Source organism: Corvus brachyrhynchos, unplaced genomic scaffold (assembly GCF_000691975.1).
Source record: "Corvus brachyrhynchos isolate BGI_N302 unplaced genomic scaffold, ASM69197v1 scaffold716, whole genome shotgun sequence".
In the NCBI taxonomy this organism is placed as follows: Eukaryota; Metazoa; Chordata; class Aves; order Passeriformes; family Corvidae; genus Corvus; species Corvus brachyrhynchos.
In genome coordinates, this window is record NW_008238433.1 from 958,804 (window position 1) to 981,850 (window position 23,047).

Consider the following 23,047-nt stretch of genomic DNA (forward strand, 5'->3'; position numbering starts at 1 on the left):
CAAGACACAAATTCTTGTTTAGGAATCGTAAGTAACATAACGACAGGTTATCTCTTACACACCTGCTATGATGGACAAACTGAGACAGTGCTGGGATCTACAAATACAGCAGAACAGGAACTCATACATTTTTGTCCACCCTCCTGTTCTGGCTCCAAGCATGTGGTTTGTGTCCCATCACTTTGGAGGCCACAAAACCTCTGACAGGAAGAAACTTTTATTAAAGCTTGTTGCTAACTATAAATGATACTACAACACAAAAAGAATTCTGATACAATACAAACAGAATTCTGATAAGTAAGGCATGCAATACTCTGCTTTTCTCTGTGCAGCACACTATGACAGACTTGGCCAAATACAAAATGAAGAAGTAAACTATACATTTAACTAATACCATCTTGACTAGCAGAAAGGTCTGAAAACTGCAATAACTCATCAGCACTTAGATTTTACCACCCAAATCTTTTGTGAATGCATTTCTAATGAATTAAAACATTGCCATCAATGTAAAAAACCAGCACCATCCTGGGAGGCTGTTATAAAACCAGAGACCAGATAGTTCTGTTCCTGTTCTGAGAAGTGTGCAGCACGTACCAAATGGACCTAACAAACTTATTTTAGTAAGTATTTGGGGCAAAATCAGATTACATCATATGTGTCTCCAAATCAGTAATGCTGTCGCAAAGCTGCTGGTGATTTTTATCTGCACACTCCTTGCTCTCCTTAGAATGACTTACAACATTTACATTTAAAGTGTAGACAGTATGACATTTAAAAGCAGGTGACTTGGCCAACCAAGCACCTTTGCAATACTTACAGTGCTGGAGAAAGACTTGCAGTGCTATTATGTGTATTGAGCTACAGACGAGTTATTGATCAAATGACTTGAAATGCTTTTCTAGCTTAAGACTTATTTGGATCTTCAGCATAGTTCAGTTTTAGAATTTTAGTCAATCCACCATCTACCTGATTCCAGTAGAAAACTTCCGGCAAAAACTTTTGTGGCTTTGGAAATTAAAAATGTCCCAGTATGACAGCCTGATTACATTCACATGGATATATCCAATGCTCTAGGAGACAAGGCACAGTTACCTACTTGAGGTGCACACAGCTTCTAGCCTAATAGGAAGGTATATTGACTGTCTCATCAATGTCTCATGTCTTCTCTGCAGTGCTCATTGAAGGTTAGAAAGCTGTTTGCCCTCTTTAAGCAAAAAAAAATTTGAAAATTAAGTATTAAAGTAACAACCATTTGTATGATGCCTCCTTTATCAACCCCAAAATCTCTTCTAAGCAATAAGACCATTTTGAGGTTTTCCCATTATTTTGAAATACACTATTAGACTAAGACACCTTACTAGTGCCTCTGGGAAAAAGTTAATGCTGAGACAATTTTTTATGGTTGGCCCTTCCTCACTGGAAGATTAATCTGTTTTTAAGACCATTTCTTTTACATTGTCCTCTTTCTTAAAAGATTTTCCCCATTTTCCTTGCCATTTTACCAGAAGTTTGCTAGGATTTTATTTCCTTTCACAGAAAAAAGACATCTTAACTGAGAAATTAAAAAAAAAAAAAAAAAGAAAGAAGATTCAGTGTAGAAACTATTATCATCATACAATAGAATTAAAGAGGGAAACATTCTTTATTTGTATGGCTATTTTACAGTTAATAATCTCATAACTCAAATTGGTTATGAAGTTCCATATGTTACCAGTTCTAAGGTTATGTCATGCAGACATTTCAGTCTGGTGGTACTCAAGCTGAAGGGGTTTTCACACTAGCTTTTAACAATCAGAGTTATCTGAACTGTTTAAGTGATGGCGAGTAAGCCTGACACACAGTTACTGGCTCATGACAAACTTCCCCACAGTCTTTCATTTTTGTTTTACAAACACTAATCAGATAAAGTAGAACCAATTTTATTATCCAATTTTATTGAAACAACCCAAAACAACCCTATCTCATAACTTAATAGCAGCTGTGAATGCAACATTTCCATCTTTGACAATGTTTAAGATGCCTTTCAAGTACTACTTCTCTTTTCAGGGTAGCATGCTTACACTTTGCTTCTAGCTTTTCAATCTTCCTTTTGTAGTACACTGTAGCAATCTGTGATCTCTGATGACACTGTCTGTGGTACAAAATTTGGCATTAGTCTGCCTCAGCAGCAGTGCATCAAACACTGATGGTTTCAGGACTAAGAGATAAAGGGCTCTTTCAATAGGGGGTATCTTTGTCACTTTCTCTTGCTTAAAAATAAAGCATCAGAAGTAGGCCCACCCCCACACATGGTGCATACAGTTTTATAAGTTTAGCAAATTAGCATAATTGACAAAAATCACCAATTAGGAGTACAAGCGCAGATGCAATTCCCTGGTTCAACCCTCTCTGAATCCTGTTCCCCACCCCTTAGATGGGACTAAACTTTGTTTATAAAAATGTGTCTTCAAGAGCTGTTTTTTGGCCTAGGTTCCCAGAAAGAACCAAGATAGGATTGGGGCCTTGTAATGTGCTTTGTCTTTCTGCATAAGGAAAAGGTAGGGAAAAGCAGTGGGAAAACTAGCCATGGGTACAACAATAGCCTACAGCGCTACAAATATATGTGTAAAAAATAAATATATAAAAGAAAAAAAAAGGCAAAAATCACTCGGCATCACAGCAGGGTCCCGGACTCCTTTTCTGCAAGGTATTCAACCAGTCAGCCCCCTAATTACACACTATTTTCCTTACTTCTGACTTTAAGATGTTAACAATGCCTACTATATAGTGAGAAAAATTAGTATCTGTAGGACCTGGAATATTCCATATAAACAGTACCTTGTTGTCCAGTGTCACCCAATTCAAGGAGCCCAAAAAGAACATGTAATATCTTTCCCAATAAGAGAAGTCTTGAAAAGGAAAGTAAGTTTTAAATCAATCAATGAGAGTAGCTAACTGAACACTAGAATTCTTTGCTGCCAGAAGCAGGCAGTAAAGACAGGGAAGTTTTATGTAGCTGTGAATGTAACAGCAAAACATCTCCTAAACAGACCCCACCTTTAGAAGGTAATTGCATATTTTACATATATGAAGTTGTTTTGAAGCTGATTTGCCAAGGTTTCCAGAACTGAAAGACAGCTTACTGTCAAATACATCTCTTAAAGAAAAAAAAACAAACCAGGAATGACACCACGAGGTTCACAAACTGCTCTTTTCTTTTTCCCTAAAATACAGGCATTGTCTTTTCAATGAATGCTGAATCAACTTTATTTATCAGAAGACAATTGCAGCTATAACATTAAACAACAGCCCATTGTCAATTTCACCAAAACGATGGTATAAGGATAAGACAATCAGGATGTCAAATGTCTTCCTCATCATTGCAACAGCTCAGAGTTGCTTTCTGTCACTAACAAGTTTGCTGCCGTAATACCACCTGCAATACAGGCTAGGCTATGCCTAAAACCCATTTAAATTCCTTCAAGTATACAACTCATCTGAAAAAATACAGGTGTAAAACATAAATCAGCACAAACTGGCAAAAATTACCCATGCATAAATGGCTCAAAAGAGACCAGAATCTCTACTCACCAGCATAATCCAGCACAGCTGCATATACTGAAGACAAAACACTGTTAGTCAGATCTTTTGTTCTGCTTCAACAAAACACAGAAACAAAAGCAGCAAAACTGCTATGGCACCTTTTCTTTTTCAATTACAGGGTGCCATAGTATTCCCTGGCACAATCAGATAGTTCTTGTGATGACAGTTGATCATTTGTCCACAATTTGCAGGCAACAAAACTACAGCCAACCTGTATCACTTAACATTGCACTTTTACACCCTATATTTATGAATTCCTGAAGGGGATTCTCAAAACACGCTTCATTCAACACAAAGAAAGCACTTAAACATGTAATGGTAATGATTTCCATCAAAGATAGTGGCTGGAAGGTATCAAAGCTATGTATCAAATACAATGTAATAAAGCTGAGTTACACACCTGTATCCAAAAGTCTTGGATTAAGATGAAAATCCTTAAGTCTAATGTTGTTTTTCCTGAATATACTCTGAATTTCAAAACTCATTAAAGCATACTTGATCAAAAAGCCAAACAAGAACCTAGATGCTTGAGAATAAATTTCTTTCTACTCAATTAACTCACCAAAGTGCACAAGACAATAAGTCCTTTTAATTTCAAAGAAGGAAATAGTTTATAAGTAGCTTTGCAGCAGAAAGCCTATATGCTAAATGGCAAATTGTAGTAAGGTGAGGCATGGGGTGGGTGGGTGATCAGAACAGTAGCTGCTGATAAAGAAGTGTGCTGGCAATTGGTAACAATGGGCTACTGCTTTAGATGCCAGATTTCCTAAAACACACGAGGAGTTGCTACGTATTTTGATACTGTAAGCAACTGCTGCTAGTTTTTGGAAAACAAAACAAAAGGAAGAACTGCAAGTTTGTGGAATATTGTTTACTGTCAATCAACACATCTTAACCAAAGTTTTCACAATACTCAAAGCTACATTTAAGTATACAATAATCTCAATCACAAAAAACAAGCAGAACAATTAAACTACATAAGGCCTTAGAAGCACAGTGTGTATTGTTGGAATATTATTTTGTTTACAATCAGGCTACATATAATTAAGTTTATTTTTCATAGTTTTATTCACACAAAATGCATTCAAGGGAAAGGCAACTTCAGTTTATTTCACAATGAGTTAATAGAAAAATGTCAATATTCTCTTCTTGCCACTCCTCCCACCACACCCAGGCCTGATTAGTAAAATTTCCATAAAATACTCAAAAACCAATAAACTTTTACACTAAACATCCAAAATTAAGCCTGATCAGACAACTGCAAAGTTCAAACTGTTTATTATAATGTCGGATAAACATCAAGGTTCTTCTTAATGACACATTGCGGCTCTAGACAATCAGTGTTTAAAACTACATGGTTCAAGAAGTCTTCTAGGTTTTAGAAATCTTACTGGTTTCAAAGAGGTATTTTGTGGCCTCAGTAGCAATCACGTGAATGATACTTGCATTACAATAATAACTTGTGGCATTATTTTGGCAAGATTAGGACTCCTGAGAACGTGAGTGGGTACATTTTATCATCCTGAAAGCTAAGGGACAACATGAGTACAAAATACCTAAAGTTAAACTAAGCAAAAAATAAATGAAAAATATGGGAAAATTTATCTATTTTGCCCCCCTCTTCCTATAACAGGGCATTGGTAATTTCCAGTGACTGTTTATTCTTATTACATACATTAGTATTTGCTCAAACTTCATGGCTATTACATTTTTACAGAACTACTGCTTAGAATTTTTTAATTACACCTGTGCAACAGAGTAAGTCACAGTACACTTTGAGGTGTTTAGAAAATATTTATAAACTTGTTTTTGATATGCTAAAGCACTTGGCAACACTTTTACAGCATTTGGTTTTATATAATTAAATTTTCTTACAGTACACCTTGTGATTTTTTTTCTTCACATCTAAGAAGAAAAAACCTCACACAAAGAAATATGAACTGCCAAGTCTGACTGCATGATCATATAATTCCAGTTTATAATGCTGGCATTAAAACCTTCATTAATTATGTTGACAAATCATTACCTGTACATTTAATGAAGGCAACCAAGATGATTTGAAAACACAACATTCAGGTTTTAAGTTACGTATTTATCAAGGTGTGCAGTTCTGCAGTGAAATGAAAAAAAATGTGTAAATATACAACAAAAGTTACAAGTTCACCAGTTCCTGTGACACAAACCGTTTTAATCTTTCAAGGTACTGTCCATAGAGTTCCACATCATTATGGCCTGCTCCTTCTACCCACAGTGGTTCTACAGGTCTCTGGCAACGCTCAAATAATGCTAGGCCATGTGAAAAGTCTATTACTTCATCTTCAGTTCCATGGATTATTAAGACAGGAGATGTTATTTTAGAAATTTTGTCAATGCTGTAAGGAAAAGATTATATCTATGAAAACAATGGCATAGTTCTGAAATACATGACAGCAATTTTCTTCAGTTAAGATCCACTTAGTTTTTCAGTCTTACAAAAATATATTGCAAAAGACTTTGTTCGCCGTTACCCAGACTAACAATTCACTGGATAGAACTACTTGCTAGAACTAGGGATTTACGTGTTAGATATAGGAAAATGAATTACTTGTTCACAGATATCCACTAAAATGATTGGAGATGCAAAGTGCCTAGAAGGTATATAAAGTTTCGTAGACTTCTTCAAATCAAATGTTCCTCTTTGATGTTATCCACTGATTTTTCTCCAACTGTTTTATTAAACATTTGAAAAAAAATTTCAGAGAATTTGCCAGACTACTTGTTTCTCTAGTAGAAAACTTCTGTAATAGAGAAAATGCATGCTAAGTAAAAAAAAAAAATCCTACAACTTACTTTGGGAATGCATCAAAGCAGTATGTCTTCTTTGTATCAGGAAAAGCTACTCGCATTCCTGAGGTCAGCGGAGAATGAAGAATTACAGCGGCACTTTCATACCTAGCGGCAAGATCCACAGATGGTACTGTGCCTATACTCTGGCCATATATAATCACATTTTCAGGGCGAATTCCATACCTAGAAAATTAAAAATGTTTAAAAAGTGGCACAGAAAGTGAAGCAGACAAAACCTAGAGAGCAAGGCAAAAAAAGCATTTCTGAAGACAAAAATTTTTGGAAGGGTATCAACTATGAAACAGGAGCTGGCAGAAGAATAAGCAAAGCAAGTGTGTTCTATGACATTCCTGACTAAAACATGCAATTATTTACTTTCTATTTGCAGTATTTTTTTTCCTTATGCCTGAATGATATTGAAATAATGATTTAATTTTTTAAATATGGATTTGTGAATGCAGTGTGACTTCTGTACTTGTTAAAAGTCTTTACTATTAACTCCAGTGGACCTACAGCAGAGAACTGGTTAGTGCCTGGTTATCACCAAATGAAGCATAATCAACCCTGCAAAAAATTGGTCAGCTTTACTCTTCTGTTACCTGATAAAACCTGCAAGCTGGTAACATTTTTTTATAAATTTAGTGAGACTTAAAGCATGCCCGTACTGACAGTGATCAGTATAATACTACTGATCATTCCATGCATTAGCCAAGAAGCTTGTTCTTATTGACCTAATCCATAAGCAAGACGGCCCAACAGGGAATACAGAATTGAAGTTAAAGCCTCCCTCCTAATAAGATGCAATTAACAGGGGTAAACAAAAGAAATATCTAGTTAACACACAAGTCCGTTTAATATATTTTTCGGCATTAGTGTGAATACAAAGAGCAATTGCTACCCAGGTTATACGGGAAAAGCCTCTAAGGAGAATGGTAATGTGGCCAAGAACAGTGCCTGGAACCGAAGTGAGCGGCTGATCCATTGCCCTGTAGTAACCAGGTACCCTTGGCACAGCTCAGATTGCAACAGTGTATCTATACTTGAGAAAGGAAGTATCTTGAATAGGAAGGGATACTACATTGCATTAAAAACAAAACGAAGAAAACCCCATACACAAAAAAACCCAAACCCAACAACAACTGCCTCCTCCAAAACCCAGCAAACAAACCAACTTCTCCCCATCACCTCCAAAAAAGGCCCAAAACCCCAAAACTAAACCAAAAAACCCAAACCCAAATCATTGTTCTCATACATTACTAAAAACTTATTCAACTTTTTAAGTAAGAGCAGCCTAGCCTAGTGTCACTGTGGAACAGCATGAGGTAAGTTTGATGTGTGCCACTACAACTAGTGTAGGAAAATCAAGTGAAAAATCAAGTGTAGGAAAGTGGACCTGTTACCTTGTCTACAATAAAGGCATGCATCTTTTCTGTCAACACTATATAACAACACCCAAACTCAAGAAGAAGTTATCAAATTAGTATATTTTGCATACCTCCAATAAAGTCAGGGGAGCAGAAGTAATGAAAGATTCTCCAGTATCTTATAAACATGGGTAAATAACTGAAAAGTAACTGTATGAGTAACCAAACACTAAAATCTGTAAAGTCTAAAAGACTCAAAATCAGGAACGATAGGAAAAAAGGTATTTCATGTGTACCAAGACATTTGAATTATCAACAAAAAAAATACCTCCCCCCAAATCCACAAGTACTTCTTAATAAGCCAGAAAAAACATCCCCTAAGTTGCATCAGTATATAATAAACAGTCAATAAAAAATATGTATACAGGATGATTTCAAGATTGTAATATTACTTAAATGTTACATATCAGTAGCAGAACTCATTAGGCACACCAACAGCTTGATAAATTGGGTTTAAAGCCCACTGTTCACATCTAACATTGGCTACTTCATTCATCTGTTTATTTAAATTGGGTTCTGATAGAGTGAAATGTAAAAGCTTTTAAAGCATTAGCACAGAGACAGTCTCTGTCTGACACAGGAGTCTTGCTACATCATGACTACTTAATTACTACCAGTGTTTCCTAGGAAGAGTTTCTAGTCATAATCAGATCATGATCAAATTAAGACTTCTAAAGCACTAAGTCTTGATCATCAGCCTGGAACTACTAGCAGGCCATCCACCTCACAACAGTTCTCAAAGAATAAGCAATTTCAAGCATTAACAAGATTTTCTCAAAATTCCAACACAAAAATACAATAAATTAAAGCTTTGAAACAAAAACCAAATCAAAGGTCTTTGCTATTTCTGCATCTCTTCTGAAACACCTGAGAACAGCTTAGCACCTATCCTTTTACAATTAATCTCCCAATTCACATCACGTTTGTCCATTCTGAAAGTACAGTATGGCTTTCCCTCCTTCCCACATAATCTGAACAAAACTTGCATTAATACCTGACACTTTGCATAACTAGTATGGCATGTGGTTTGCACAGCATATTATGATATAAGTTTTCAAATAATAAATCTTGCCAATTATCACACTTGCATTTCCTTGGATGTTGAGTTCTGTACGATACAGGCCATTGAACAGGAATTTAAAGAACAACTTAAAATGTACATTTGGGAACATATATTCTTCTCTTTCTCATTATTCTTTCCCCTATTTTTGTTCAAATTCTTTCAGCTTAAACATAGATAAATGATGGCTACAAAAAAATAAGCCAAGTAAAGCATTTATGATATCTGGATTAAAGTAATCCTTTCTCCATCACAGTCAAGTAGATTGCCTCACAGTGCCTGCCTGAAACTACATGTTTTGCAATCTGTAAATTAAAATAATGAGGTCAATAACCAGAAGTGGTGCTTCAAAGTAGACTTCTGAATATTCTGGCTTGAAGAAAAAGAAACCTAAATAATCAAACCCCTGCCTCCCAAATAACAAACTCCAAGAAGCTTGGAAAAGAGAGATCAACACCTGCTGTTTCCAGTCTTCCCTCTTCTCTTGAACAGGTGCAGCAGACAGGCACCCACCAAAGCAGCTCTCTCACTCTGCTCCACAGCTGTACAGAAAATTTAATGAAGGGCTCATGGGTTGAGACAAGGACTGGGAGAGATCCCTCATCAAATACCATCATGGGCAAAACCAGCCAGAAATAGAGATATTAAGTTAACCTATTACTAACAAAATCAGAGCAGGATAATTAGAAGTAAAAACAGACCTTAAAAACACCCTCCTTCCACCCCTCTCCTTCCCAGCTCTACTGCCTACCCCAGCAGCACAGGGAGACAGGGAATGGGGGTTATGGTCAGTTCATCGCATGTTGTTTCTCTTGCTGCTCAGGGTGAGGAGTCCTTCCCCTGGTCATCATGGGGTCTCTCTCATGCAAGACAGCGCTCCATGAACTTCTCTGATGCGAGTCCATCCCACAGGCAACAGTCCCCCTCAAACTGCTGCAACATGGGTCACCATTCCACAGGGTGCAGTCTTTCAAGGACAGGCTGCTCCAGTGTGGGCTCCTCTCTCCATGGGTCTCCCATGGAATCACAGCCTCCCTTCAGACATCCATTGCTCTGGTGTGGGGCTCTTTCCTGGGCTGTGGGTGGATTTCTGCATCCCCATGGATCTCCAAGGGCTGCAGGGGCACAGCTGCCTCACCATGGGCTGCAGGGGAATCTCAGCTCCAATGCCTGGAGCATCTCTTCCCCCTCCTTCTCCGATGACCCTGGTGTCTGGAGGGCTGTTTCCATCACACGTTCTCACTTTACTCTTCTCTGGCTGAAATTAGAACTGTACAATGATTGGTTTTTTTCCTCTTCTTCTTAAATATGTTATCCCAGAGGCACTGCCAACATTTCTGATTGGCCCAGCCTTGGCCAGCAGCACATTCATCTTTGGAACTGACACAAACTGGCTCTGCCAGACATGGAGGGAGCCTGTGGCCGGTAGAAGTCAGCCCCCCTGCTACCAAAGCTTGGCCATACAAGCCCAATACAACAGGCTCCTGAAACGTTTGGGAAAAAGAAAGAGCCCAACTATCCCTCTGTCACTATCTCTCAGAAGTATCACTTTACAATCTAAAACAGCAAAACTATTGTAAAGGTAACTGTTGTTAAGTTCCTACTCATAAAATTTGTCTATTCCTTTTGCTACTCATAAATGCCTGTTAAACTCCACAAAATTTTGTATCAAATTATCTGTTGACTACATACCTGTCTCCCAAAGGAGGAGTGTCAGATCAAGAGAAAAAGTGGCAGCAACATTGTTCTCTTAATCAGTGCCTCGTAAGTACAGGCCATTCTGAGGAAGGGGAACATGACATTTACAGAGCCATACACTTCAAGTAGTTCCTCTGGTTACAAGAGGTCAAAGACATGCAAAAACTGTCACTATCTTTGAAAGCTCATTATGTTGATAATAGAATTAATGTAAACACTGTTGTCTACTCAAGCAATCTTAGATAACTTGTGTCATCATATACAGACCTTCAGTGTGGGTGTGATGGTAATGGAGGGTGTTTTTATGTTTGGGGATTTTTTTAAGCCATAATCACCAAAAAGGACCTTCAAACAAAACCTTAAAAGTAGGTATGCATAGATGTACCTTCTCAGAGAAAGCACTGTTACCTGGGGACAAGCTATTCTGGGCAGAATCTGGTACAAAACCAGATAACTGGTACAAAACCAAAAATATTGTCTGCAGTTTAAAGGCTGGCTGAAACATCTTTCTCTTTCCCAAAACAATTGAGATTTCATTCCTTTCAACACCCGATTTCATCCTTTATGTTCACACACTTAAAGGCTAGCTGTCTGGAAATCAGATGGAATTTAAAGAGCAGTTGTGACATAGAACCTGTGTTCACATAAGCTTTCTGACATGCTCACAGAGTATCTGCGCACCCCGAATTTCTGCCTCATCACCATGCTAAAGGCACAGGCTGATGTTACTGCAAACCTAAGCTATTGGCAAACAGAAAAGAACCACTTTCCTATTTGCAGCTCTAGCAACGAGTTCCCCCTCATTAGTTGAAGAAACTCAAGTTAGTTGAAGAAACTAAATAAATCTTGTCTGGAAGTAGCGGTGCAACTACTTTCATGCTCCTTTTTGCTGTCTGTCTTCAGGGACAGGCAAGAAACAGCATGCCACTGGTGGGCTGAGGAAGGAGCCAATAAGTTGTAACTGTCCCATCAGACCACTGCCTGGAACCAGGGCCCAAGCTAAAACTAATGAAGCCAGTATCCCTTTCTGTGGCCCTACATATGCTGACCAGATATAGATGGTTTCCTGTAAAAGAGGCAACCCTAAACACTCCTGGCCTAATCGTTTCAGCTTCTGGTAGGAAAAGAACTGCTAAACAGCTAAACTGCTAAATATTCTTTTTTTCCCTTTGTGATGAACTTCATGTGATTTAGCAGAAACTCTTTCACCATTTCCTTGATATTTCTTTGTTACAAGACCTTTTCTGCACTTTACTAAACACTTACCTTAGTGGTGGTCCACCTTTTCTCTGACCCTCCACTTTCTTTTTTTTCTCTTCATGGCATTGTAGAACAGTTTGGGTTGGAACGTGATATAGACCAGATCCCTGACATAAGGAGGTAATATTTCACTGAATCAAGTTGCTCAAAGTGCTGTCTGACCTTTCCTTGAACACTTTAATTGGATATACTTCACTTATTTTGGATATTCACCTTATTTTATATTTTCACTGGATATATATCACATTACCATGAAGTGCAATACGCAAACTGCAAAATGCATGTCTGGCTGTAACAAGGTAGGTAGAGTTTTATTGTTTCTTTGGTTTTTTTCTTCGTTTTTTTTTTTTCTTTAACTCCAGTTACCTTTAAGAAACAAAACCAGCAGAAAATACCATGCTACACTGTCCAGCTTTTAAAAAATACCTGCCATTTTGATCAGGATATACATAGGGGAGAAGGAAAATAATTTATTTTTTACTTCTGAACTATGGCTCTTAATCTAGAGGATTTGATTTACAATAATGAAATAAAGTATTGATAAAATCAACCTTAAAAGGGTACATTTTCCATAGTAGCTTTTCAGGCTTACACAAGTAAAGAGCTGCTAGATACTCCACAGAAGCTACGGTTTGCGAAGCTACTGCAACATACATTTAGAAAACCAACACAGCACTTGGGGCACATGAAACAAGGGGGAACATCCTGAGGGAATTTTCAGTGCACATTCAGAATCTTTTGTCATCATGGACATAACACATGAAATTACAGCTGCAAGTTGCAGAACATGAAAGGCATGAACATTATTCACGCCTTAACTACCAATATTCCAGGCCATGAAAAAAATTTAGGAGCATACAGCTCTTCCTCAACTGATATGCACATTCTCCTTCTTGTGTATACAATATTTTACAGGGGGAGAAGAAAAAAGGAACTATGTTTTATGAGAGGCAAGCCCATTGCTCACACAGTAATCAACAAACTGCACCTTCTCTGCCTCTCTCATGACAGTTTGGCCTTTTCTAAACTTTAAAATGCTACCAATACACTTGTTCTATTGTCAAGATTTTTCTTCCATGATAATTGAGCTACTTTTCCCTAATTCAAATAAAACCTCCATTTCTCTCCAAATGTACGAAGTTAGGGTACCTCAACTTCTAGTTGAGCCTCCCCACCCACTTCTGAATGAAAAAAAGTAATTTGTGAATTGTCAAATGAACACTTTTGGCCAACATCCAAACAGATTCAATAGTATTCCTATACCTGGCTGTTCAAATTATGGACATTCTGTCCACTGTGACACATCATCTGATGGTGAGATTTACCCTTCAATTTTTCAATTACTATACAGTCTATGATAACCAACAATGAAAGGGCTGTTTGGCTTCTTACAGGTAAATCTGGTCATGAGGCAATTCTGGCAAGTCTTCAGAGGTTTCTGAATGAGCGCCACTTGCCCTGCATTTGCCTGGGGCTGGTTAAACCTTTCCACCCTTGCTAGGGTGTCATCAAAGGCCTTCAGAGACCAGAGAGCAGAAAATAGGCGTATCCCAAAATGACTCCTGGTATTTCAACACTTGGTAGCTATGACAATCAGAAAAAGAATGTCCTCACTTGCAGCTTTTATGCACATGAATATGCAATAATGTACGACTTTTCCAAACCTGATGAAGGTAGTGAATCACACTACCTTCTTTCATGGCCATCATCCACACACGTAGTAGCTACTGCTTCCTATTAAAATACTCAAAGGTGGTAACAATAGGGACACAACTCAGCATCTACATCTGCTGTTTACCTGTTCTGATCAGCTGCCAAACTAGCTTTCTATTTACTTACATGAGTGTTAACATTCACAGCAAAATCCCATCATCACCCTCAGTATGAGTTCCAGACTATTTCACTCCAGGTGTCCAGTCTCCCCTGGACAGCTGTGCTGATTTACTCATAAGTGAGTATGTGGATTGTCTTTCCAAGACACAAAACCTAAGATTCTAGCAAGTCTTCACCACAAGTGGTTTTGTTGACTGTACAATTAAGTCCGCATCAGCATTTCAATTACCCCAGAAACACCGTTTAAGTGCTGGGTTCTACGATTCCATTTTTCAGAACACGGAATGCAGGGAGCTATGGGAAACTGATCAGTCTCCAAAGGTAACTTCTCCATTCTTTTCTTCATCATATCACAAATTGTGAGGCACAGTTTAAAAGTCTAGGGTCCCTTTCTCATCTCATCAACAAGAATTTCCAAGGAGTTATAGCTATACTCACATTTATCCTACAAACAATCCATTGAATTAATTTGTTTTTGCAGAATTAGTTATAAATGTTAAAGATGGTGCCAGTACAAAACTGACAGAACAGTTTATGCTATGAAAGTGAATCAAGGCTGCAGCAAAAGCTCAAAGGCTCTCTTCTGGTCCACGTATGTATTTTAACACAGCTGAGCACTGTCTCAGGGCTCAAGAGAATACCATGGCTGGATAACCAAACTGTGAGCCAGTATATCCAGTCATGAACTTCTCCCTGATACATCCAGCACTCAGATACAAGGATGAGACCAGGTCTGCCAGTTGGAAAGCTGTTCTAAGTACTACAAGTGTAACTAGTAACATGAACCTCTTTTTCAGAAGCAGACCAAACCCAGTTCATGTGTGAAATTCACAAGTTGGGCAGACCAATGCAAATTTTATACACTCTACAGAATTTCCTGATTTCTATAGGAAATGAAGTAATTAAAAAAAAGGCAGACAAAAAAAGTGACTGAGGTGAGGTCATTCTTGAACATAAGAATATCTTCTAAGATATATTTAGATGTCCCCCCAACAATGTCTGCTCGCAAAAGAGCACACTTAGATGGGACATTACAACCATAAAATAGTTTGGGTTGAAAGGGACCTTTAAAGACCTCGTAATTCCACCTTCCCTGCTAAGGGCAGGGATAGCTTCTACTAGAACTATTTGCTGAAAGCTCCATTCAACCTGGCCTTGGAACACTTCCGGGGATGGAGAAGTTGCCCACAATTTCTCTGGGCAACCTGTTCTTCTCCTGGCAACTTCTCTGGGCAGCACTGCTCCAGTGCCTCATTGCCATCACAGGAAAAGAATTTCTTTCTTATATGTAATCTCAATCTACTCTCTTTCAGTTTAAAGCCATTAGCCCGTGTCTAATCAATTATGAACAATCTTATTTGTTTAGAGAAAGTACACTTCATTTCTTAAGAGTCAAGGTGAGAATTCAAACTGAAATTACATTTCCTTGTAGGTTTTCTATTCAGACATTCATTATGAGAAAGAAGAGACAATAATTACAACTTAGTTTATAAAACAGAGCCTGTAAACTGACAAAGTATTATGTTTCACCATCTAGTTCTCTTCCATTTTCTGTTACATTTAAATAACTCAGACTGTCTTCCACATTGTTCACAAACCACATCATGCTTTTGGTCAATGTTACTGGGTATTCCACTGAGTAGCTAACTTCCAGATCACCTACCAGCTGCAAACCAGCTAAGAGTGCACCTGTTGCAGCTCTTGGCTTATGAACAGTCATATCTCAACTTTCCACTGTAATAAAAATAAACACTGAAAAGCTAAGCTAACAACATAGTAGGCATGTTTTTCAATAGATGAGGCCGAAAACCTCAACCACAGGTTGGTTCATTCAACCCTGTGGTTGAATAAGGTTTATGATAACAAGCTTTTCCCCTATTTAATACATGGATAAAATATGCTTCTTTGAAAAGAAGTATCATACTGTTGTTGTAATGTAAAAGGAATGCAAGGTTATATGTATTTAAAACACTGAAAAGTGATAATCTGCTCATTAATACTAAATTGATGAAGTTCTAAACTCACTGTGACAACTACCAGGATCCAGGATTTAGAGTCCACATGTCCCTGATACCATAATTATTAAACAGGATGCTCAAGTTGCAATAACCAAGCCATAACAACATGCTTCAGGTTTTTACAACCTTTTGGTGTAAAATACACAATGTGTTGGGATTTTTCTGGCGAGCAGTTATGATTGCATACTATTTAAAAAAATTTTTTTTTGTAGTTTGGGTATTTGTAACACAAGAATATTGATCTAAATGGAACAAATTACTGTGAAAAATGCTCTCAAATTAGAGAAACTGCACTTATTTTGTGCAGGATTCTATAGGATTCTCACCTGCATCAGTGAATGCATTCACAGTCTTTCATCTTGCTATTTTATCTCCCACAAAACCAGAGGCTTAGAACACCAAAATTGCTGAAATAACATCCTTCCATTTGCATTTTTTTCTTGCCCATTTTTATTCTGCTTGAGTTAACATCACTGCTCCAAATTCCTCTGGTTTTGTTCCCACAATGACATATTTACACAGATCCATTACAACCTCTCCCACACATTATATTTTGTGAAGATAGCTTTCTATATAAAGCAAAAAGATGTTTCTGTCTTTGGAAATGCTGTAGCTGCTAGCTGGAATTCTGAAACAATGGTGACTTCAACACCATACAGAAATAGTCTCACCAAGTTTTCTCGTACCAGCTTTTACTCTGCCCCTCCCTACAAAAAAAGTAGGTGATGGAAATTATCTGAAGAAACAACCTTCATTTTCTCATATGCACATCACAACAATGTTACACAATCAGTTACTGGGGTATCAATTATTATAGATTTTTCCCACCTTTTGAATTTTTGCAGCTGAGAAGATTCCAAACTATGACAATAAGGATGATCCTCTAATCATTCAAGATCAAATCACAGCTTATTAAATTTAATTCCATTTCAATTTTTCCAGTATATAAGTACTATACACTGATCCTGCTTAATACTGACAATGCCTTCAGCACAAGGCACCACCAGTCAGCTTGGATATGAATCCACTAATTCTAAAACACAGCACTGCTGTTTCAACTACTCTTGCACATGAAGTAAACCATTTGACAAGCATGCTGTAGAAGAAAAATGGCAACTAATGTCTTACCTTGTTCTAAGAGCCACCCAAGCAGCATCAATGTCAGCATACAGGTTCTTCTCTGTTGGCTTTCCAGAACTTGCACCATACCCAGAATAATCATATGAGAATATGTTGCAATTAACCCGTGAACCCAGTCCTATATAAAAGCTGCTCATCTGACCCAGGTCAACAGCATTTCCATGTGAGAAGAGCAAAGTATACTTGGCATTAGGTGAGCAGCGCACAAACATACAGGCAATCCTGTTGCCTTTACTTGTTCTAGTCATGAAGCACTCAATGGCATCTTTTTCTCTAGAAGAGTATTGCCAGTCCGCTCGCTCTGAGAGATGTAAAGTCCAGCGACTACCACTCTCATCACACATCAGTGTGTACGTGGGATCAGGAGGTAAGAATGCCAGCTTGGAGGCAATTTTCCCTGGGCATGGTGGACAACAGAACAGGCAACACAGTTCACTAAAGGAAAGATTATTCATCTTCTGTCTGAAACAGGAAGAGAGAATGGTATCAGTTTCCTGGTACAATCTGGGTTAAAAAACCCCAACTTAATAAAAAAATGTAAACATAACATCTCTGGAAAATAATACATAATTTTTGAACGTTTAACAAAATAAAGACTTAAATACATATATGCATATTTTCATATAATATCTAGTTTGGTATTATTAGTTACTTCACAATGAGTATATTATTAAAGAGGAGTTATAACACCGAAGTCCTGACTGATGTCAAAAGTAAAATATGATTACCCAGGGAAAGAACAAGCATGAGTTTTGGAATTTCTTTGGAGGAAATTAACTTCCTCATCTTAAGATATTAAGGAAAGCGTTCTTCCCATTGACAAATACATATGTTATAAAGAATAATTAAAATATGTTGCAGAGTTGCAGTATCCTAAGGCTATGCAGATTTCTGCAGCTAAAAATCACTACAGCATTTCCTAAATACAGAGGTATGGGCCTGCAATCATGAGGTACGGGCCCCTGCAAGTACTATGAGAACTATGAAAGGTGCGTGAAGATCAAAACTTAAAAGACAAAACAAGATGATGCTTCTGGCTGAGCAAACACTGCAGAGCTTTTGCACCCTAAAATGTAGCCATAACCTTATCTTTGCTTCTCATAACTTGCTGATATGTTTCCAAAACCTCCAAGAAATTCTTAGCTGTATTGCACATAGGAATTGGGATTGTAGTAATGACAAAACTGGGGGTTTTTTTTCATGCTTTGAGAAACACATCCCAAACTAAATGCTCTATCACAGATATTTGTTAAAGCAATATAATCTATCGTACCAATTCAAAGCATTGGTTTTAACAGTGGGGGAGGAGGAAAAAAAAAGTAAGCACACCTACACCTAAAGCAAGCTAGGTAAAGACACAATTGCCTTTAAAGCAGATACTGTGTTCTCTTAATTTAGAGCAGGGAGAAGGGATTGGGGGAAAAATCCTTTGTCACAGCAATACTTTTTCTCAGAGATAAGAAGAGCAACAAAATTTGACAAGTACCATGCTGGAAACCAGCACACCAAAGATAGGCATTTACACTACTTTCCTTGTGTTAAGGCATCTGACATTTCATCTTAACTTAAACAACTTTTTCATACCAAATCTATCTGCAGGTCTCAAGTTCATCTCCTGACAGTTCCCTGTGAATATAAACCCTTTCACGGTTCCACATACGGGCTTCGACTCAAGCTACAAAAAAAGCAGATTTCAGTTGTCTACAGTACCATGCTGTTCCAGAAGTATTTGGGTCATCCAACAACAAAATCTTACTGCTAACTATTATGATACCTAACAATATTTAGACATTTGAAATTTTGTCCTTAAATATGTACAGAAGCATAGTTTTAATGTGTAAATTTCTTTTTAAAAAAGCTTCAAGGGCACTGCTGCCCTTGAACACTTTAACATATATCATAGAACAATTACCTGTATTTTGGATGTGTGAATGGTCTGTTCCTGGTGGTACAGTATGAATGCATACTGCATAGAATGTTACATGGAGCATGCTTTTAGAACAGCAAAAACAGGCACAGTGAGACAGTCTGACAAACAGCATGAGCATTCTTGGAATACTACAAAAAAAAAAAAAAAAAAGGGAAAAAAAAAAAAGGGCTGCAAAACCAAAAGGTGGGATATCAACACTACCAGTTTGTAGGAAAGGGCAGGAAGTACTGATCAGCTCCCATAAAAAGGTAGATAGGCTCTTAAAGAAGGTCCTGAACTAAAGACCATATTCCTGCCAGTTGAAATAACAATAATCTTGTGTATTGGGAAAATTAGTCACTCAAATTTGGAATAGCTCATCACTGTCAGATGAGTTTATGTGAACATTAAGTTTCATTTAGACCCATAAGTCAGGAAAAGTGGAAGGAGTCTATGAAGGAAGTCTGTGTATTAGCAAAAGGTTTGGCCTGTCTTAAGCATAGTAAAAATGATATTGTTTTTGGGAGCAGGGGGATGTTTGTTCCCTCTTTACCTCTCTTATAGTTATGAGCACCAAAGAAGCAGCTTCTTTCACCTCTACTTAGTAAGTTCATGTTCACAGTCCAACAAAGCTCCTGTGATTCTCCATCCTTTTTTTCCCAGTACTTACGACCCAATACTCAAAACCACTTATATTTCTATCAGAAACTATTAAATGGATCTGTTCCAAGTGAGTTTTCCCACCTTTTCAGAAATGCTGAAGGCAAAGTTAGATAGTATACTTTCTTCTAAGGTGGGGTTAATCAGTTTTTTGTGAAAAATTTAAAAGAATATGTACCTCCAAAAGTGAGATATAAATAGTTAGTTCTGCCCAGGAACAGCAGATTGTACTCTATACCAGCATAAAACAATAGCTACAGAATTTCTTATTTCTTCCCAATCCACTTGTCAGAAAGAATTAGAACAGGAATTTACATTATCTGTAAGTATAAACAGCCCAGCAACACTACAAATATGATCTCACTCAAATTTGCTATTTGTCAAAGTAATTTCAGAAGAAATTGGAAGCTGGCCTGTGGGATTCATGCACAGGGCAGTACTGTAGTAAACCACAGTGAATCAGCTGATGTGGTGGTACTGTCCCCCAAGATAGCTTAAATGTGCTAAAAATGGGTTGTCACCAGATACAGCAAATGACATGCTAAGGACCACACATGAAGTGTTACTCCTCTCCTGTGCTAGACTAATGCAGGCTTTATATATTGATCTTTTAATGCAATGGAAAATATGCCTGCTGAAACTAAAGATTCTGATTCTGGAGTCATTCTCCAACTAAATCATAGACAGCAACAACTTTTTCCTTTAAAACAAATACATGCTACTTTTTTCACTCAGAAGACCCAAGAAAAACAGCGGGTCACTAACTGAGCCAATTTCACACAAAACTCCTACTGAACTTCCACAGGAGAATAGTTCCAACTAAATGCAAACAACGTTTCTATTATGCTGGAATGGTTTGTCATTCACTGTGATGGATTGTATTCACATGAGTGTGTGAATAGGCTGGATGTGTGCTTTATCTGGATTCTTAGTGAAGCTGAGGCAAAACCAACTCTGACCACAGATTACCTTAAGCATATGGCTCCACAAGTACAGATGAGTAACTTTAATGGGACTCATTTGACTAAGACATTTTGTGAATACCTAAGGTATAGTCTAACACCTTCTGAGCACATATGATGTAAATCTCTGTGCTCATTACAGCATCATCAGATTCTGAGATCAACACATCCCAACAACACAACTATCTCACCTTCTAATTAACATTTCAGTAGTAATAAAAATGCCAGTGCTGTTCTGCAAACACAGTTCCTACAGCTGGTAAAAGATACTAACAACGAAAAGAATACAATAAAGAAATATACATCCCCTTTAAAATTATACTGCACTTTCCATAGTAATTAAGTATGAAAATTCTGTGGAAGAAACTGCAGAAAACTCTACTATTGCAGAAATAGAGGCTAAGAAATACAACAGACTCAAGCTGTATCCCTTACCCCTTCTGGGATAGCTTTAAAAAGGAAGGCCTGAGCATTTTATCAATTTTATCTCTTTAACTCTCTTATGAATAAAGACCTAACATATAAAACTACAAATGTAAAACTGCCCACAGGCAGAGATTTAAATTCATTATTTGGCAATTAGCCTTCTCATAAAGGCTGACAGAAGGGGGAAAATGTCTATTCAATCTTAAAGCACACCTCAAGTACTTATCTTGTGATTCCTAGGATAACACAAATGTTTTTTTTTCATATAAGCAATTATTCCTGTCCTCCTATCTCTGTATATCATAACAAGAAAGTGGAACCTATTACTCACACCTCTAAGTACTTCACTATGTATTAGTCTCAAAAGCAGCCCAACCCTTGCGAACACTTATCTAGAAATCTTGTATTTACATTAAATATAAATTATTCTAATTGTATATTTAAATTAAATTGCCTATTTTGTATAAACTATTCACAAGAACAAAGTCAAACCCATAAATATAGCTGCTGGTTTGGAACTTTAAGTTTGGCAATTAGCCTTCTCATAAAGGCTGACAGAAGGGGGAAAATGTCTATTCAATCTTAAAGCACACCTCAAGTACTTATCTTGTGATTCCTAGGATAACACAAATGTAGTTTTTTCATATAAGCAATTATTCCTGTCCTCCTATCTCTGTATATCATAACAAGAAAGTGGAACCTATTACTCACACCTCTAAGTACTTCACTATGTATTAGTCTCAAAAGCAGCCCAACCCTTGCGAACACTTATCTAGAAATCTTGTATTTACATTAAATATAAATTATTCTAATTGTATATTTAAATTAAATTGCCTATTTTGTATAAACTATTCACAAGAACAAAGTCAAACCCATAAATATAGCTGCTAGTTTGGAACTTTAAGTGTTGTTCAAACCATAATGGGCAAGATATTAAAATTGTTCAGGTTTTTTTTGTTTGGTTGCTGTTTGTGTGTATTTTGGTTGTGGGTCTGTTGTTTGATTGGGTTTTTTTTTCCATCTTTACTGTTCATTATATACTACTGAAACAAGAAATTCTAAAGCATTTTCCCTTCCCTTTCATTGAACACAATACAATGAAAACTTGAGTTCAATCCACTATTGAAGTACCCATATTTATTTCAACACCTGTGTTATATTAAAAATGGAACAGAAGGATATGAACATCTCTTAACTAGTACAGCTAAAGCAACAAAACGTTTAGTGAAAAAAGTATCAGTATCTGATTAAGTATCACATAAAAGGATTATGAAAATATTAAGAAAGAATACACACTAAGTCCAGAAAACAACACAAAGGAAGTCTATCCAATTATGAAAAAAGCTATACCAAGAAATACTGTGAAATAACTATTCAAGGTAGTTTTCAAAGAACAAAGCATGCTACATGAAAACAGAGGAGTCTGATGGAACCAAAACTACACTTTGGTTAATTCGATTCTAAACAAACACTGCTGCTAGTCTCATAAATTCTAGCTATCTAAACTTACATAGAGAGATATTATTTGTCCTCTGCTGGTTACTTTGTATATATCAAAACCTAATGTCACAGCTGAAAAAAGAAAGGGAATACAGGAAACACTAGCTGAAAAATCCAGACACGCCTTATCACCTGAAGAACAAACTAAACCTCTAAATGTTCCAGATAGACAACTGCAGGATTAAGTCGATTACATAATGCCTTGCATGCTTCAAGCAAGACAGTGATCCCAGGACCTGCTCTGCTAAAACCATTCGCCGGTGACCGGCGCGGAAGCCCCGCTGTGTTTCGGCTGCCCCAGCCCGGTGTCCCAGCGCGCAGGTCGGCCGGACACCAGCACCGAGCTCCGCCCTCAACACCGCTCTGCGTTCAGGCGGTTCTGATTTCCGCAGTCATGAACTTTCCTAGTTAATTACTGACCAAGTACTTTAGATTTTTATATTAATACCTGAGAACAATGTTGAGGCCAGCGTCACTCCCACCCTCAAAGAGCAGAAGGTGAAGGAATACATTTAACCAGACTGGCGGGAACTAAATTAACTCCTCAGGTGTCTGAGTCTGAAAAGGGCTTCGCCGAAGTCCACAGCAGTGACTCAAAGGCACTGCTTAGAGCCGCGAAAAGCCAGACTTTAACAGCCGTGTTACAAGTCAGGGGGCCCGTTTCCAACAACGGAGTCCAGGGCAAGACCACGGAGACGGGAGCGCCGGGACAGATCGCCCACAGCACCGGGGCACCGCGAGGCAGGCGA

The 23,047-nt window shown here is 37.6% G+C and overlaps 1 protein-coding gene across 1 annotated transcript; it reads right to left on the minus strand.

Moving 5' to 3' along the window:
- Positions 1–4,438: 4,438 nt before the first annotated feature.
- Positions 4,439–18,499, minus strand: ABHD17B (abhydrolase domain containing 17B). The gene is made up of 4 exons (XM_008635370.2): positions 18,426–18,499; positions 16,830–17,303; positions 6,412–6,591; positions 4,439–5,954 (listed from the first exon to the last, which is right to left on the minus strand). The coding sequence occupies exons 2-4, from the start codon at positions 17,294–17,296 to the stop codon at positions 5,735–5,737; spliced, it is 867 nt and encodes a 288-aa protein (XP_008633592.1). The 5' UTR covers positions 17,297–17,303; positions 18,426–18,499; the 3' UTR covers positions 4,439–5,734.
- Positions 18,500–23,047: the final 4,548 nt, after the last annotated feature.